We start from the raw sequence: 18237 nt of genomic DNA, 5'->3' as shown, positions 1-18237 counted from the left end.
TAGTGGTTAGTGCAGTAGACTTTGATCCTGGGGAAGTGGGTTCAATTCCCACTGCAGCTATTCGTTATAAAAACAGGTCTAGCTCAAAATGTCTAAGTTTTAGTCTTGGACGTCTTTGTTTTGTTCCATTATTGCTGAAAGACATCCATGGTTTTAGGAACGCCCAAGTCCCACCTTGAACACACCCTGGCACGCTCCCTTGAGATTTGGACGTCCTTCTGATGGACTGCAGTTGGAGACGTCCAAAATCGGGTTTCGATTATACTGGATTTGGACGTCCATGTTCCGATTTATGTCAAAAGATCTTTTGAAAATAAGCCTGCTAATGTAAATAAGAGGAGTAACAATTATAAGAAACTGAATCAGTGGCGTAGGAAGGGTGGGGGGGGCAGTGGGGTGGTCCGCCCCGGGTACACGCCGCTGGGGGGGGGGGGGTGTCGGCTCTGCTGGTTCCCTGCTCCCTCTGCTTCGGAATGGGTTACTTCCTGTTCCGGGGCAGAGAGAGCAGGGAACCAGTGGAGCCAACGCAGCTCCCAGCGACATGTACTCGGGGCGGTTCGGCCCTCCCCGCCCGTCCCCTTGCTGCTTTCCGATGTAAGTACGTGCTCCGGGGGTGGGGGGGGGGGGGGGGGGGTGCGCAGCGGCGACCCGCCCGGTGTCAGCTGCCCTCGCTACGGCACTGGACTGAATGTACATTTCTAAAATTATTTAAAAAAAAAATAAAAAATAAGAAAGGGAAGAAGGACCAGATGATGAATTCATATGTTTACTAAGATATGCTAGTGTTTTTAGCACGTGCTAATGCTAGACACACCCATATATTCCTATGGGTGTCTCTAGTTATGGTGTCTCTAGTGTTAGTGCTTGCTAAAAATGGTTACCACCTACAGCGCAGCTTAGTAAACAGGGCCCTAAGATGATAATCGCTGATGTATAACCAAATAAGTGCAAATATTGATGATCCTCTAGCAAGTTCTAATATTTCTCAGAATGAACAAAAAAAAATCAGAAGAAATTTATTTAAGTAATGGATTTATCAATAAATAGAAAGTTTGGATTATTGATATTGCATAGTATCTTTCAATATTCAGGATTTTTTTTTAATAGCAGAAAAATAAATTTCATGCATGCATATCACTAACAACATTTTAAACAAAAAGAAATCCTCAGGAAACTACATACAAAACGAATGGAACTATTTAATATTGTTGCCGACAGTGGAAAACTGTCCACCAAAATTTCAGCAGGGTCCATACACTGGTCTAGTTTTCAGGATTTGCCACATGACAACTTGTAAGAATTAAATTTAAATATAGCTGGTCTAATGATCAAGGCTAATTTGTGTATTTTGTTTGCACAACATATCTAATCTGGTTGCAATCTGTGTAGAATTAAAAATACCTCTTACCTCATGAAAATTCTCTTCTGTAATTCCACTGTCTTCAATGTGAAGAATGCTGTTCAGAGTCTGTACATAGAGCAGATCTACCTCCTCTAGGTCCTCCAAAATGAGTGGGATGCAACACAGTTGTTTCCAGACCATTGGGGCCAAGTGTAGATCTAAAGGCTTCTTGGTACGTATAGCTACACCCATCAGAATGCCTAGGAATTTAAACTGCATGAAATGTTCCTCCAAGCACGCAGAAGGATTGAAAAGGAATCTGAAAAAAAGCCAATTTTGGGGACGTTACTCCATTGCTTTGAAGAATAATTTGTCTTTCTGCATACTTGTAAACACAGTATTACCCTAGGCGACCTCTCAGAATAGCCATCACAAGTCAAGAAAGTATAAGGTAAGTGCTAAAGATCCTTAGCAGTAGAGAAGCACAGGTAAACTGGCGATTGAGAGAGGTCTGTGATTTTGCACTAAGGGGCCCTTTTAATAAGCTATGTGCCTAATGCAGGAAGAAATGAACTACTGAAGGACGCGCTTCCGTATCATACAGTACTTTTTGAATGTGTGCATGCTAAATCATTTTTCTGGAATTTTTTTTGAAGGGGCATGTTAGGAGCAGGAGAGAATGCGTTCCTGCACTAACCAATTAGTGCATTAGTCATGCACTGACTGGTTAGCACATAGATCCGAATGTGCCCTACCGCCTACAAACAGGGTCAATAGATGCTCTCGTAGTAATTTAAAAAAACACTTGTATGTCAATGTCAACATTAGCACATGGCCGTTAGTGAAAATTTAGAAAACGGGGTTTTAATTGGCACAGTAAAACTGGCCTTAGCTTGTGGGAAAGACCCATCTAAGGGTACGCTAAGGCCTTTTTTTTTTACTACAGCTTAGTAAAGGGACACCTATGTAGTAAAAAAGAACAGACCAAATGGATCTTTCAGTCTTATCTAATCTCTCTATATAAAACTGCACCTCCAACGTTCTATGAAGCCTCTCACAGTCCCAACGTTCTAAATGCTGGTGGTAAAACCACAATTGCCCATGATGTTTGCTCCGCCCTCGTGTCAACGTGAATGACGTTCATGGGGCACAGCAATGGCACTGAACCAATCAAATCGCTCAGCCCTCTACGTCATCACGAATGACGCGAGGTGGTGCGGGCATAAAAATACACCACCACCAGGGAGAGACCGAGGGACGGAGCTAGGAGAGCCTAGCCAATGAGCGCAGCTAGGGAGAAAAACGAGAAGGGACGGTGTCCAGGAGACTAAAGGCGGAAGACAATGGACTCCCTCCACCCCCTTTTTAAATAACACAAAGCGCGTCCATTTTCCTCCACAATTCCTTTGATAATATCGCCCCACAGGGCAGGCCTGGCAACAAAACAACCAATAGAAGAGGCAGGGGCAAACAACCAATGAAAACAGGTAAGAAGGCAGAAGGGTCCGGCATTCATCCAATTTTATAGTAAGAGGGAAAGGGACGGCCACAGACAGCAAATCGGGTGGCAAGCAGCATGCAAGCAGCCGATCGGAAGCACGACTGACGAGGGACGTCACGGGACAAGGAAGCGAGTGATGGCGTCCGGAGCGGGACCGAACCCCGAGCGGAAACCCGGAACTACCTTCGAGTGCAACAACAGTCTGGAAACAGCGCGGGACGCTGTTATCAGTCTGTGTGGACACCTGTTCTGGTAACGGAGCGTCCTCCTGACGTCATTATATGCATATATCGACCGTTGCTGTCTAAGCGATGACGTAACTACTGTAGCAGGAAACCACTTTTCCAGATGTCAAGACGTCTGACGCGTCCTCGCTCTGCTATGCCTATGTGCATCCACTTCCGTAAATCCCCCTATCACGGGCCAGGTGTATAGAACCCATGCAGCCGATTGCTCACTATTGTTCACATCCCAAATATATACGTGTCTCTCTATAAACCCATGCAGCCAACTCTGCCACCACTGTCATATCCTCGCTCTCTGTATGTGTGTGTGTATATATATATATATATATATAACCCACGTAGAAAAAAAACACACTGCAACAAAGAGTATCTTGTTGCTAAATAGTGTAAATGCCATGCAGCTGCTATCTTCAGTCCCAGGCAACTATGCCACATACACACACACTCGCACATTCACTCTTCCTCTCTCACACAGTCACCTCACACACACTCTCTCAAACTACACACTCCGAGGAAAACCTTGCTAGCGCCCGTTTCAATTTGTGTCAGAAAACTGGCATTATTTACTAGTATCATATAATCATAAGGTATATATCCCACATAACCCACCTATGAGCTTCACAGCTTGATATTCAGCAGGCTGGGTTCCAAGTAACATTATCCAGATATTCAATGGAGTTCAAATCGGTTATGTTGAGCCTCCTGAATATAACCAGATAACTTGAGGCCAGCTATTGATTGGTGTGGCCCAACTTACTCAGTTAAATTTAACATGACAGAAATGAATTATCAGTGCTGACTGGTTAAACTAAAACCATGCCCCCAGAACACCTCTATCTCCACCTCAATACAATGGATACATTTTATCTGTCCAATGAGATAGCTGGACAAAACGTATATATGTTCAAACTGAGGTGATTTAATATACCAAGATTTGTCTGGGTAATGCTTAAAATGCTCCAGTCAAATCTTTTGAAGATCTGCCTCCATGAAGCATTTTAGAAAACCAAATTCCACATCTAGATCTTCCATTCAAGAACCTTTGAATATACTTTTTGAGGGAGGAGAAAGGGAGCAGATTCCTGCTGTAGGTGACAATCACCTGGAAGTCTTACTACAAAAGAACAGCAAAGGATCAAAGTAATTGTCAGTAAAATTAACCAAGAGGTCTAATAATGAATTGTCATTTTTCATGAAGTAGTCATCTTATAGAGTCAAAGATGCCAAGTATCAGAATAAACTAAATAAAATAAACCAAACAAAAATGAACAAAATTAAATCTTGTGGAAACTGGACAGCAAAGATTTCCTTCAGGACATATAGCAAAGGTACTTAACTGTAGCAGGTGTTCTCTGAGCACAGCAGGCCTTATATTCTCACAAGTGGGTAATGCGGCGCCACATTGCCCGGTTCAGAGCTTCTAACAAGCTCAAAACAGAGCTTTGTGGAGTGCAAAACATGCTGCACCGCATGTGTGCAAGTGCCTTCCTGCCCGCTGTGAGGGCGCATCTCCCTCAGTTAGATACTACAGCAAAAATGTAAATAGGTGACAACTCCAAGGGGAGGTGGGCAGGTTTGTGAAAATATTAGGCCTGATGTCCTCTAAGTACACTTACTACAGGTAAGTACCTTCGCTTTCTTCGAGGACAAGAAAGCCTATTTATTCTCACAAGTGGGGAATCCCTAGCATCCAGGTTTGCTACAAATAACAAACATTAGACAATTGGGCTTCGCAGCAGTGAGGACATAACTCAGATTAACCTGAAGCTATACACAAACTGAGTGAGAGTGCAGCCTGAAACAGAATAAATGGGCCTAGGACAGTGAAGTTGAATTCTAGACCCCAAACAGATTCTGCAACACTGTCTGCCTAAAACGAGTATCTCGTCGGGTATCCTGCTTGAGACAGTAACGAGATGTGAATGTGTGGACTACTACTACTACTACTTAGCATTTCTATAGTGCTGCCAGGGTTACGCAGCGCGTACAAGTTTAAACATGGGAGGCTGTCCCTGCTCAAGAGAGCTTACAATCTAAAGGTAACAAGCTATGTAGTCAGTGTAGAGTGGCTAGGCGCCAAAAGCAAGGGAGAAGAGATGGGCTTTGAGTAAGGACTTGAAAATGGGCAGGGAGGGTGCATGGCGTATGGGCTCGGGAAGTCTGTTCAGGCATAAGGTGAACGCGAGGCAGAAGGGGCGGAGTCTGGATTAGCGGGTGGGTGGGAGAAGGTGAGCCCAGCACCACATCCGGACGGCCTCCTGACACAGCAGGGCAGGATCTGGTGCCCCCCATGCTTGTTGGTGTAACACATTGCAACCTGGTTGGTCTGTTGAATGAGTACAATTTGGGAGGAGCATGGGTCGCTCTCTGAAGCCTTCACAGCGTCCAGATAGCCCGGATTTCCAGAAGTTGATCTGAAGAACGGTTCTGGACTGACCAGGGCTCCCTGAGTATGAAGGCCATCCACAGAGCTCCCCCAAACTAGGAGAGAAGCATCCATTGATAGCACCTTTTGAGGCTGAGGAACTTGGAATGGGAATCCTAGAGTCAAATTGGATCGAATGATCCACCAGAACAGAAAGTAAACAAGGAGGCATTTGGTAAAGACCCTGGGTGCTGATGCGAGGCCAAAAGACAACACGCAGTACTGAAGTGGTGCATTCAAAGCTGAAACTGAAAATACTTTTGATGGGCTGGAAGAATCAGGATGTGTATATATATGTCCTTAGTCCAGAGAACATAGCCAATCATGTTTCTGAATCATGGGAAGAAGCGTGCCCACAGAAACCAACTTGAACTTTTCTTTGACTAGGAATTTGTTCAGGGCCCTTAGGTCTAGGATGGGACGCATCACCCCTGTCTTCTTTTGGGCGAGGAAGTACCTGGAACAGAATCCCTGCCCTTCTTTCTCTGGTGGAACGGGTTCAACCGCATGGGTCTTCAGAAGGACAGAGAGTTCCTCTGCAAGTACCTTCTCGTGCTGAGAGCTGAAGTAATGAACTCTCGATGGGCAATCTGGAGGTTTTTGAAACCAATTCAGGGCATATCCAAGACGGACTATTTGAAGAACCCCCAGTCGGAGGTTATAAGGGACCACCTTTCATAGAAAAATTTCAGTCTCCCTCCGACCGGAAGGTCATACGGTATGGACGCTTTGACAGTGGCTATGCTCTGCTGAAGCAAGTCAAAAGCTCGCCCCTTGCTTTTTGCTGGGGAGCAGCAGGGGCCTTAGGCACATGCTGTTGACAAGAACAAGCACACTGGGGTTGAGCTTCAGCAGGCTGGAGAGCAGGAAGCAGTGTACCTAGGCCTCTGTGGGTAGTAGGCACCCTTCCCCGACTTACCAAAATACCTCCTGGATGAGGAGGAGGCATATGCAGAAGGCGTCCAGAGGGGAGAGCGAAGAGATGGCATCAGTATGTTTCTTGATTTGGTCAGTGACCTCCTCAACCTTCTCTCCAAAAAGGTTATCCCCCCCCGGCATGGGGCATCCGCCAACCTCTGCTGAACAGAATGTTCCAAGTCAGAAACACACAGCCATGAAAGTCTGGTCGCATTGCTATACTCTGAGCAGAAATCCTGGATGCTACGTCAAAAGTGTCGTAGGTGCCCATGGCCAAGAACTTATGACACACCTTCTGCTGCTTGGTCAACTGGCCATACCGACTCGGCCTGCTCCAGAAGGAGAGATTCTACCAAGTCCAGCAACTTATGCACTGAGTCCCGCAAGTAGATGCTTGTAAAGAGCTGGGAAGACTGATACAGGATATGAGCATTGAAGCCTGGAACATCTTCCTCCCAAAAAAACAAGGTTCTAGCTTCTCTGCCTGGGGGGCACTGAGGCATAGTCCCTAGTAATATTGGCCCTTTTTGAGAGCAGATTCCACTACCATGGAATTGTGAGGCAGCTGGGAACTACTAAAACCAGGTATATTGGGTGTCAATCTAGGCATGACAGCGACCGATAGAAGGGGACTCTCAGGTCTGATCAAGGACTTCCTTGAGTACCTAGTGGAGAGGACAGTCACAGCTTTCCTAGGAGGAGACACATAGTCCCAGGACCTCGAGCATCTTAGCCTTGGGCTCATCCTCCACTTCTAAAGGAAATGGAACGGCCACAGCCATTTCCTTTACAAATGATGGAAAACGAAAGGCTCTCCGAAGACCTTTTCCTTTCAAGTGGAGGGGAAGGTTCCGAGGGGGATCCACAGGACTCATCCGAGACAAAGTACCTTGGATCCTCCTCTGACTCCCATGAGCATTCCTCATCGGTGTCGGACAAAACTTCCACATGGGGGTGTTGAGACCGAGCCTGCCTCGACATAGAGGAACCATGTCCCTGAGAGGGGTGTCGAGGAGCTATGTCCCACCTCGACTCCAGCAAACCTCCTTCCACCGACATCGAGGGGGTATTGGCCTGGGTGGCAGTCGACACTGGCACTACAGGCTGAGAGCCTAGCGGGATCACAATGGGAGGTACTGCAGGCGCAAGCAATCCTGGTACCGATGCACACCATTGCATAAGGCCATCAAGCAGTTCATGTAACAAGGCCCGGATACGCTCATTGAGGGTCGACATTGGGAAAAGCTCACTGACTCTACGAGCTGAAGTAACAGCCATCAAGAAAATGACCTTCCAGGTCAAGTACTTCAGATGGCAGGAAATCAGAGGCTCGAAAGGAGCTTTCATCAGCTGGGTTGAGGTCCCATGACACAGGCGGAGGTTTGACAGGGGACTTTGACAAAAGTAAATCTCGCAAGAAGTGAACTAGCAGGTTGTAGAACTGCTGGGGTCAAGACAGGAACTGGGTCTTGGTGCATCGGCATATCTTGAATGGAGAGGTAGCAATCCACCTGGTGCCCTCGACACCCCAGAGCTCCTGGCACCATGCATCAAGGAGGACCAATGCCGATGCTTCTTAACCTTCGCCCGAAGCTCTGCACCGAGACTCCTTGATACCAATGAGGATGATGTCGAAACCTCACGTCGCCTTGGGGTTGGGTCCGACACTGGCCGGTACCGGGGGCGCTGTCCAGCAGCCAGTGTCAAGACAGGTAGAAACCAACTCGACACACTACTGCTCCCAGTGTCCATAGGTCTCGAAGAAGCCATACCTTGGACCACTGCTCCTGATACCGATGCAGTCTTCGATGTCGATACAGACACCGCAAACCCCAATGTCGATGCAAGCATTGAGGACTTGGACCTGGCTCCAAAAATCTTATCCTGTTGAGCCTCTCTGGAAACCTGTGTTCTCTTGTGCATACGCAGACACAGTCACATAGTTAGCAGGGCCATGGTCAGGCCCTAAGCTCTGAAGACACCAAGAATGGGTGTCTGCACCAGAGATAGTTCGACTGCACCAGGTACAGCACTTAAAGCCACTGGGAACTTTAGATGACATGGACAGAAAAACTTCCGTAGTGAAATTAAACGGCTCGATGGTGCCGGAAAAAGGGGCAAGGCACCGATAAAAAAAGAGATAGAAAAAAACCCGACTGGAGTCAAGGCCTAAATGCGGCCTACTGACCTGAAAATAAAGGGAACTTAAAAAAGGGCAAAATTACTAAAAAAAATAGTAAGGGAAGAGGGAAAAGGGGGACCCGAAGATGGGCAGAAGAAAAAAATGTTCCCGAAAATAGCCGAAAGGCACTAGAAAAGATCTTTGACTGGGCGTGTGAAGACACACTAGAAAAAAACACAGCCTCTCTTCACTGCGATAAAAAAAAAGAACTGCAGGAGACACACCCTTGCGGCAGGGGGGAAGGCATTCACACATGTAGGGTGCAGCGTGTCTCGTGCTCCACAAAGCTCTGTTTTGAGCTTGTTAGAAGCTCCGGACCGGGCAATGTGGCACCGCGTTACCCACTTGTGAGAATAAACAGGCCTGCTTCTCCTCAGAGAAAACTTAATTACCTTATAGTAAAGCATTCTGCTCTGAATGTGTAGGTATGCTGTAGCAGTATAACTCTACAAGTGTAAAAAATGTCTTTAATCCTTAAAACACAGACCATGTGGCATAATCTTGAAACTGCTGAACAGTAAACATTTTCTCTACTCTCAACCAGAGACCCTTGTAGTTCTTTTAAAGTAATTTTAAACGTCACAAGGACCTGCCACAGCAGTTTCCTTTTTAAAAATATTTTTAAGCATCTAAACAGCTCTGACTCCTTCAAACATAACTCATGGGGAAGTCAAAGGTATCTGCCCTTTGTCCTCCTCCTTTCCTCCCTACACTGCCACTGCCTCCAAACCCTCCTTTCCCACAGATGCCATTCATACAGATCCTGACAGGATTAATGTGCCTCAGTCCCCCCTTCAACCCAAGGTTATCCCTGTAACTCAAAGAATGCTTTTATTTCCCTAAAAAATGCTTTTAACCTATACCGCTCCACATCTCTTTCATATTTATTATTACACATACCTAAATTTTTCCCAATCTGGATTTCCATTAAGTTTACTGTAGGAGCCCCTTTCAATGTGCTGTTGCAATGACACAACTAGCCCCATCCTCAACAATCTCCTCTGCCATTTTAAGAGCTCTCTCAATCCCAATCTCAGAAAACACGCCTTAGAATCCCACCTTCACCATCCTCCCCATTAAATCTCTCATTATCTCCACCCTCTCCCCCCACAAAGACCTTGATCACTGGGCAGGTCCACCAAATGTGAAGATAAACACCCTCACCAACAGCAGTCTGATATACCTGGCCTCAGCAGTTTTAGTACTGACTTTTGAGCGACAGCTTGACTGAGCCAGTATCCTGGAGGTGTCAAACTGTTTGCATGTTATAATGAGGACCTGACAGTGCACACTGAAATTTTCTTATAGCCTACCCCCAATCTGTACCTAGGAATGACTTTATCCCAGAGCTCTCCTTGGGCATTTTCTGCTTTTAAAATTCATACAAAAAAAAAAAAAACAGCCTGATTCTTTATCTAGCAATATTCAAATCTGCTCAACTACTGCAAGTGCAAACAGGTGGGCTCTACTTAATTATTATGGGCCTTGTTAAACCCAACTGAGTTTCTAAAAATTGCCTTGCTATCACAAAATGGCTAGAGGCTTAGGAAATTAAGACTTTTAATTCATTTCTTATTCTTTATTACTTTTTGAATGTTTCTATTTGAAGTAAAAATTTCCTACTTTAATGCATTCTGAATTGTATTATTTAGTCAGCAAAATGTGAAAAATGCACAAGGTGTGGACCATAGCTGGATTTCATCTATATATATAAGTCTCACCTCCAACGTTCTGTGCCAGGGACCGTGGCTCCGTGGTCTGTTAGGCTCCATCAGTGACGTCCCACCTCGCGCCCCTCCCACCGAGTTCAACACTCCGCCCCCTCTGCATAACGGATCCTCCCGCGCGCACACTAAACGCCCTCAAAGAAACACAACAAAACCGCTGACCAGACGGGACGAGGGAGCCAGCCTGCCTGAACGACGGAGTGAGCCATCATGCCTTGCCGCCCAGCTAACAAGAATATCGCCGCCCTCCCGAACCTGCCGCCCGGCTGACCCGAATACCGCCACCCCAAACCGCCCTACCGCAATAACAAAAAAAAAACACGTGAAGAGATAGCCGCCCTGCCGGTGCATCAGCAGGGGACGTCGACCATAATGCAACCTTTAAGCAGGCTGCGCCCCAAGCTACAGCAAACTGCAGACTTCTCTGCACGAAGCTAACGGAAAAACTTGGCTAACAGCAAGTAAACTTAAGGGAGGGAGGGAGGGGGCAGGAACTTGAGGGAGAGGAGGGGAGGGAGGGCCTGGAACTTGAAGGGGAGACATGGCAGACAAAGACACATGGAGAAGGGGGGGAGAGTACAGAACAGGAGGGAAGGGGAGAGGACAAATTTTGCACATGGATGAATGGAGGGCATGGGAAAAAGAGCACAATTGCTGGATTAAAAAAAGGAAAGGGGGGGAGGGGGGATGACCCTGCACCTTGGACAGAAGGAAGGGGTCATGCACAGACACAGACACACACTCTCACACACATAGTCTTTCACTCTTTGTGTGTCACTGTGACACACACTCTCTCAAACACACACTCACTCTGTCTGTCTGTCTCACACACACACATACACTCTTTCACTGCCCACCCCTGTGCTCCTACAACGGCTTGCTGGAAGGAGAAGGATATGGAGACACACACACACCCACACACATACTCTGTCACACACTATCTCTGTGTCACACACACACACACGCTCTCTCTCTCTCTCACACGCAACCAGTCTTTCACTCTCTCAGTCTCACTGTCACACACACTCTCTCACACACACACACCAACGTTCTAATGTGCCTGGGACCGTGGCTCCCTCGGCTTGGAGGTGGTCTGCTAGCGCCTGTTTCCTTTCAAACAGAAACGGGCAAGAAGGAGGGAGAGAGGGAGGGACCCTGAAGGTGGGAGGGAGGGACCCTGAAGGAGGGAGGGAGGGCCACGAACCTGAAAGGCGGAGGGAGGGGGGCCACGCTGGAACTGGGAGGGGAGGAGGAGGAAAAGAAGGGGAGGAAGGAGGAGGGAAGGGGGTGAGGGGCGTAATGAACAGGGGAGGGGGGCCCTGCCGCACACTCTCATTCTCACACACACACTGACACATAGACAGTCTCACTCTATGTCACACACCCGCACGTTCACTCTGGCTCTCTCTCTCACACAGTCACTCTCACACACCCTCTCTCAAACATACACACTCCCAGGAAAACCTTGCTAGCGCCCATTTCATTTGTTCCAGAAACGGGCCTTTTTTACTAGTTGTACATAAAATCAAAATTCAATTTCCTCTTACATATTTGGGCCACAAATTATGAGACAAGACAATCTTTCTTAAAAGTGTAAACATTTTTATATCCCAATACAAAATAGAAGACTGCTTTCAGTAAATGTGAAAGTGTCATCCTCCGATTCCTAAGATTCTGCAATACGTTACAATGAAATGTCCACTTACCGATCCCTGTTGTATCCGACTTCAGCTGTTGCATTTGGAGAAGGAATAAGCATATCTACCACTCCAGTTTCAAGTTCCTTAGAAATGTTTAAAAAAATGTTAATGATTAAGTATACCAACGTATATAAAATTATTTCATATTATTCTATATTAAAGTTTAAGAACTGCTACAATTTCAAACTGCAATCATGTAGGTAAAAGGCAACAGGATCAGTATGGAGAGGGCATCTAGACCTAAAACCCCTCATGGTCTTCTGTCAGGAATAGGATCAAATAGAAATGTTATGACAAAGGTAGGTCAAAAACAATTCCCAATGTGATCAGAAATTTTACTTATACCTGGATTTTATCATGCCAATTCTATCTAGGTTTGGACTGCAAACTGTTTAACCCTCTCCAAAATGAGTTTATCTGTGGAATTCTGGAGGTAATTACACAAAGCATTTGTTTGGCATGTAACATGCTTTAAACGTGGGATATGACTATTACATGGTAAAATTATGTATAATCATACCTGATAATTTTCTTTCCATTAATCATAGCTGATCAATCCATAGACTGGTGGTGGGTTGTGTCCATCTACCAGCAGGTGGAGATAGAGAGCAAACTTTTGCCTCCCTATATGTGGTCATGTGCTGCCGGAAACTCCTCAGTATGTCGATATCAAAGCTCCATCCGCAGGACTCAGCACTTAGAGAATTACACCCACGAAGGGACACTCTGCCCAGCTCACCACCGCCGAAACGGGGGAGGGGAATTAACCCAGCTCATCCCCACACAAGTGGGGGAGGGGAATCCGTCCAGCTCATCCCCGCGGAGCGGGGGAGGGACACCACACCCGCCGATGCGGGGGGATCTGGCTTATCCTGCAACCGCAACCGCGGGAGGAGCTGACTGACCCTAGCACCGCCGAAGCGGGAGGGGTACAAAGCTGCCCTACAGCCGCACGAAGCGGGAGGGAGTGCCGGCAGAATTTATGTCTCAATCCAGCCCCGTAAAACGGAGGGGAGAGGAATGCAGCAGCTCACTGTAACACAAAGTCGTCTCAACTCTTGAAGAATCCAAGTGAAAGAAGAACTTGAACACGAAGTCCTCCTGAAGTAACTGAAGGCTAAACTTGAACCTAAAATTCAACCAGAATATAAACAGTACAGATATCTGGGAGGGGCTATGGATTGATCAGCTATGATTAATGGAAAGAAAATTATCAGGTATGATTATACATAATTTTACCTTCCATATCATCAAGCTGATCAATCCATAGACTGGTGGGATGTACCGAAGCAGTACTCACCCAGGGCGGGACATAGAAATCCCTGACCTCAACACTGAAGCTCCAAACCGGGCCTCCGCCCGTGCAGCCACAGTCAAACGGTAATGCTTGGAGAATGTATGAGCCGAAGCCCACGTTGCCGCCTTGCATATCTCTTCCAAGGAGACGGATCCGGCCTCTGCCATCGAGGCCGCCTGAGCTCTCGTGGAGTGAGCCTTCAGCTGGATAGGCGGCACCTTCCCCGCGGCCACATAAGCCGCTGCAATGGCTTCCTGGACCCATCTTGCCACTGTAGGCTTAGCAGCCTGCAGACCCTTACAAGGACCTGCAAACAGGACAAACAGATGATCCGATTTCCGGAAATCATTGGTCACTTCCAAGTATCTGATGATGACTCGTCTCACATCCAGATATTCAAGAGCGGAGTACTCCTCTGGGTAGTCCTCCCTACGAAAGGAAGGGAGACAGAGCTGCTGATTCACATGGAAGCGAGAAACAATCTTGGGCAGGAAGGAAGGCACTGTGCGAATAGTCACTCCTGCCTCAGTGAACTGCAGAAAAGGCTCTCGACAAGAGAGCGCCTGGAGCTCGGAAACTCTTCTGGCTGAAGTGATAGCCACCAAAAAGACTGCTTTCAACGTCAGGTCTTTCAGAGATGCCCTCGACAAGGGTTCCAAAGGCGGCTTCTGCAATGCTCTTAGCACCAGGTTGAGATTCCACGCAGGCACCACTGAGTGCAGAGGAGGGCGCAGGTGATTAACTCCCTTGAGAAAGCGCACCACATCTGGCTGCGAAGCCAGGGAAGCACCCTTCAGGCGGCCCCTGAAGCAAGCCAGAGCCGCTACCTGGACTTTAAGGGAACTGAGCGACAGGCCTTTCTCCAGACCTTCTTGCAGGAACGCCAACACTGAAGAAATTGGAGCAGTGAAGGGAGAAAGTGAGCCTGCTTCACACCATGCTGCAAAGATACGCCAAACCCTGGCGTAAGCAGTAGAAGTAGAGCGCTTCCTCGCTCTCAGCATAGTGGCGATGACCTTGTCTGAGAAGCCCTTCTTCCTCAGACGCTGCCGCTCAATAGCCAGGCCGTAAGACCAAAGGGAGAGGGATCCTCCATCACCACGCGACCCTGATGTAACAGGCCCTGCTCCACTGACAGCCGCAGAGGATCGTCGACTGAGAGCCTGAACAAGTCCGCATACCAGGGACGTCTGGGCCAATCCGGACCCACCAGGATTACCCTGCCGGGATGCTTTGCCACCCGGTCTAGCACCCTGCCCAACATGGGCCAGGGCGGGAACACATAGAGGAGCTCTTGTGTCGGCCACTGTTGGAGAAGAGCATCTACTCCCAGGGATCGAGGGTCCCGTCCTCTGCTGAAAAAGCGCGGCACTTGGCCATTGGCCGATGACGCCATCAGATCTAGGCTCGGCTGGCCCCAGCGCTTCGTGATGTCCAAGAACGCCTGAGCAGATAGTTGCCACTCTCCGGGCTCCAAGGTATGGCGACTGAGAAAGTCCGCCTTGACATTCATGACTCCGGCAATGTGGGCCGCTGAAAGCTGCTCCAGGTTCGCTTCCGCCCACTGGCAAAGACTCATAGCCTCCTTGGCTAGAGGGGCGCTCTGGTACCTCCCTGGCGGTTGATATAGGCCACAGCCATGGCATTGTCCGACAGGACCCGTACAGGCTTCAACACCAGTACCGGGATGAACTCCAATAACACCAACCGAATGGCTCTGAGTTCCAGGAGGTTGATAGACCACTTGCCTCTGCAGGAGACTAGAGCCCCTGCGCTGTCCTTCCCAAGCAGTGGGCTCCCCAGCCCATCAAAGAGGCGTCTGTCGTGACGACAATCCACTCCGGGGTCACCAGAGGCAATCCTGCAGACAACTTGTCTGTCTGCGTCCACCAGCTCAGCGCCTTGCGCACTGCTGGGTCCACGGGAAGGCGCACAGCATAATCCTCCGACATCGGAGTCCAGCGCAGCAGCAGAGATAGCTGTAGTGGTCTCATATGAGCCCTGGCCCAGGGCACTACTTCCATCGTGGCCGTCATAGAGCCCAACAGCTGCACGTAGTCCCAAGCCCGAATAGGAGAGGCTACTAGGAACTAGTCCACCTGAGCCTGAAGCTTGACAATCCGATTGTCTGGCAGGAACACTCTGCCCACTTGGGTGTCGAATCGAACTCCCAGATACACCAGGGACTGAGTCGGGCGCAGCTGGCTCTTCTTCCAGTTGATGATCCATCCCAGGGAGCTCAAAAGAGCAACTACCCGGTCCATAGCTTTGCCGCACTCTGCATAAGAGGGGGCTCGGATCAACCAGTCGTCCAGATAAGGATGGACTTGTACTCCTTCCTTTAGCAGGAAGGCCGCTATGACCCCCATTACTTTGGAAAAGGTCCGCGGAGCAGTAGCCAACCCGAAAGGGAGGGCTCTGAACTGGAAGTGTCGTCTCAGGACTGTAAAACGCAGAAAGCGTTGGAGAGGAGGCCAGATGGGAATATGCAGGTACGCTTCCTTGATGTCCAAGGAAGCCAAGAACTCTCCTGCCTTCACTGCCGCTATAACAGAGCGGAGAGTCTCCATGCGAAAGTGCCTCACTTTCCTGGCCCGATTGACCCCTTTGAGGTCGAGGATAGGCCGGACAGAACCTCCTTTCTTTGGAACCACAAAGGAAATGGAGTAACGTCCCTTGCCAATCTGATTTTTTGGCACCGGAACGACCGCACCCAGGCGGATCAGGTTGTCCAAGGTCTGCTGCACTACCACAGCTTGACCGGAGACTTGCAGGGAGAGAGTACAAACCCGTCTCTTAAGGGTTGGCAGAACTCTAGCTTGTAGCCGTCTCTGATGACTTCCAGCACCCACGCGTCTGAAGTTATAGTGGTCCACTCGCCCAGAAACGAGGACAGCCGTCCTCCAATCTGCACTGGGGCGTGGACCAAGGCCCCGTCATTGGGTACGAGACCCTGGGGGAGGACCGGAGGGAGCACCTCCGGGACGGCGGTCTCTGCGAAGGAATGCTGCTTGGGGGAGAAATTCCTCTTGAAGGAAGAGGGGGCAGAGGAACCCGACTTGCCCCGGGTGGTATGGAGGTATCGGGACGAGTACTAACCCGAGCCCTGACCTCTGGTAATTTCTTGCCCCTTAGACGTGCCGAGATCGGTCACGATTTGTCCAGCTCGACCCCAAAGAGCAGCTTGCCTTTAAAAGGCAATCTAGCCAGGGCGGGATTTAGAGGCGGGTCAGCAGACCAATGTTCAGCCAAAGCCACCGCCGCGCAGAGACTGTCTGAGCCATGCCTTTAGCTGAGGCTCTCCAGACATCATACAGCAAGTCTGCCAAATAGGCTAAGGCCCGATTCCAGGGCCGGCCAATCAGCCCTCAAGGAATGATCCGAGGGGGAAGCCCGCTGCCACCATAGTCCGGCACGCCCTGGCCACATAGGAGCCGCAAACTGAGGCCTGCAAACTTAAAGCAGCTGCCTCCAAGGACGACCTTAAGGCCGCCTCCAATCTTCTGTCTTGGGCGTCCTTTAGGGCCGTGGCCACCTTCCACCGGCAACGCCGTTTTTCTTAGTCCACCGCAGTGATTAAAGAATCCACGGTAGGCCACAGATAGGCCTCACGTTCACTCACAGCAAAGGATAGAGGCGGGACATAGCCTCTAGCCACTTTAAGGCTCGTTTCCGGGACATCCCATTGAGCCGCAATTAAGGGGTGCATGGCATCATGCACGTGGAAGGTTCTAGGCGGGCGCTTCGTCCCCAGCATAATGGCAGAGCCAACAGGGGCTGAGGGAGAGACGTCCTCCGGAGAGGAAATCTTCAAAGTGTCCATGGCCTGTAACAACAGGTTGGGCAAATCCTCTGGGCTAAAAAGCCGCGCTGCAGAGGGGTCATCCGCTCCATCCTAGCGGGGATCTATCTCCTCCAAGGAATCCGCAAAGGATCGTTGGGAGACCTCAGACACGCTGCCCTCATCTACATCGGAGGAGACAAAAGTCCTCCAAGGCCTGGAAATCAACCCGAGGGCGTTTACCTCTGGGAACCTCAACCTCTTTATCAGAAGAGGGAGCAGGGGCAGCGTTTTGCATGAGGAAAGCCTGATGCAGCAGCAAAACAAACTCGGGGGAGAAACCCCCCAGACTGTGCACTTCCGCAGCCTGGGCAACAGCCCTAGACGCACTCTCAACCGGCGCTCGCAATAGCGGGGGAGAGACATGCTGCGCATCCAAAATGGCGTCCGGCGCGAAACTCCGTGAAGGAGCCGCGCGGGAAGAACGGCGCTTAACTTTAGCCGCTTTTGTGCCGTCGCCCAAATTAAGGGCGTTCATGGCATTAATGTCTCCAACCTCAAGGGCGGCCCCGAAGAAGCCGTCCGAGCCGCGTGGCCGGCCAAGATGGCGGAGGCGAGGAGCGGGGGATGGGCGTTTATGGCGGGAAAAAACCGCCACGCCGGAGGAACGACCGGGACATTCATCGGTCACTAAACTATCACCCATCAAGGGCGAATCCGGTTGTAAAACCCCCGCATCCCCTCTAGAAGCGCTCCAGCGATCCGGGGAGCGACCCTTTGCGCCCTCGCCCTCCGACGCCATTGCCACGAGGAGAAGAATCGGGGAACCCCCTGCCCGCTATAAAAAGGTAAATTACCTGCTTGCCGCTCCGAGCTGTAACGAACTGGTGTCCCAGTGAGTAGCTGCAATGAACGTTAAAGAAACGTCGAATTAAACGCCTTTAAAGACGTTTAAAAATATTTTTTTTTTTTTTTTTTTAAACGGAGCCAGCGGGAGGGGGGAGAAAAGGAGGGACCTGGCACCACCAGGTTTGCACTTGCTCAAAAGAGCCCTCAACCCCAGGCCTCAACAAAACCTAAGGATTAGGCTTGGAGGCCTAGCCAGAGCTGCTGCTGTGT

General features: G+C 49.2%; 1 protein-coding gene across 1 annotated transcript in view; it reads right to left on the bottom strand.

The window, feature by feature from the left end:
* The window catches only part of HERC1 (HECT and RLD domain containing E3 ubiquitin protein ligase family member 1), a 736289-nt gene that overhangs the window by 24693 nt on the left and 693359 nt on the right, over positions 1-18237 (bottom strand). Inside the window, exons 75-76 of the mRNA XM_030188195.1 lie at positions 12047-12123; positions 1409-1661 (exon numbers count right to left, since the gene is read on the bottom strand). Of these exons, the coding sequence (XP_030044055.1) occupies positions 1409-1661; positions 12047-12123 (330 nt within the window). The remainder of the gene's footprint in view (positions 1-1408; positions 1662-12046; positions 12124-18237) is intronic.

This window comes from Microcaecilia unicolor, chromosome 1 (genome assembly GCF_901765095.1).
Source record: "Microcaecilia unicolor chromosome 1, aMicUni1.1, whole genome shotgun sequence".
NCBI classification, from domain to species: Eukaryota; Metazoa; Chordata; class Amphibia; order Gymnophiona; family Siphonopidae; genus Microcaecilia; species Microcaecilia unicolor.
Note: the sequence above shows the minus strand (reverse complement) of the source record. Positions and strands in the feature narration are given on the sequence as shown.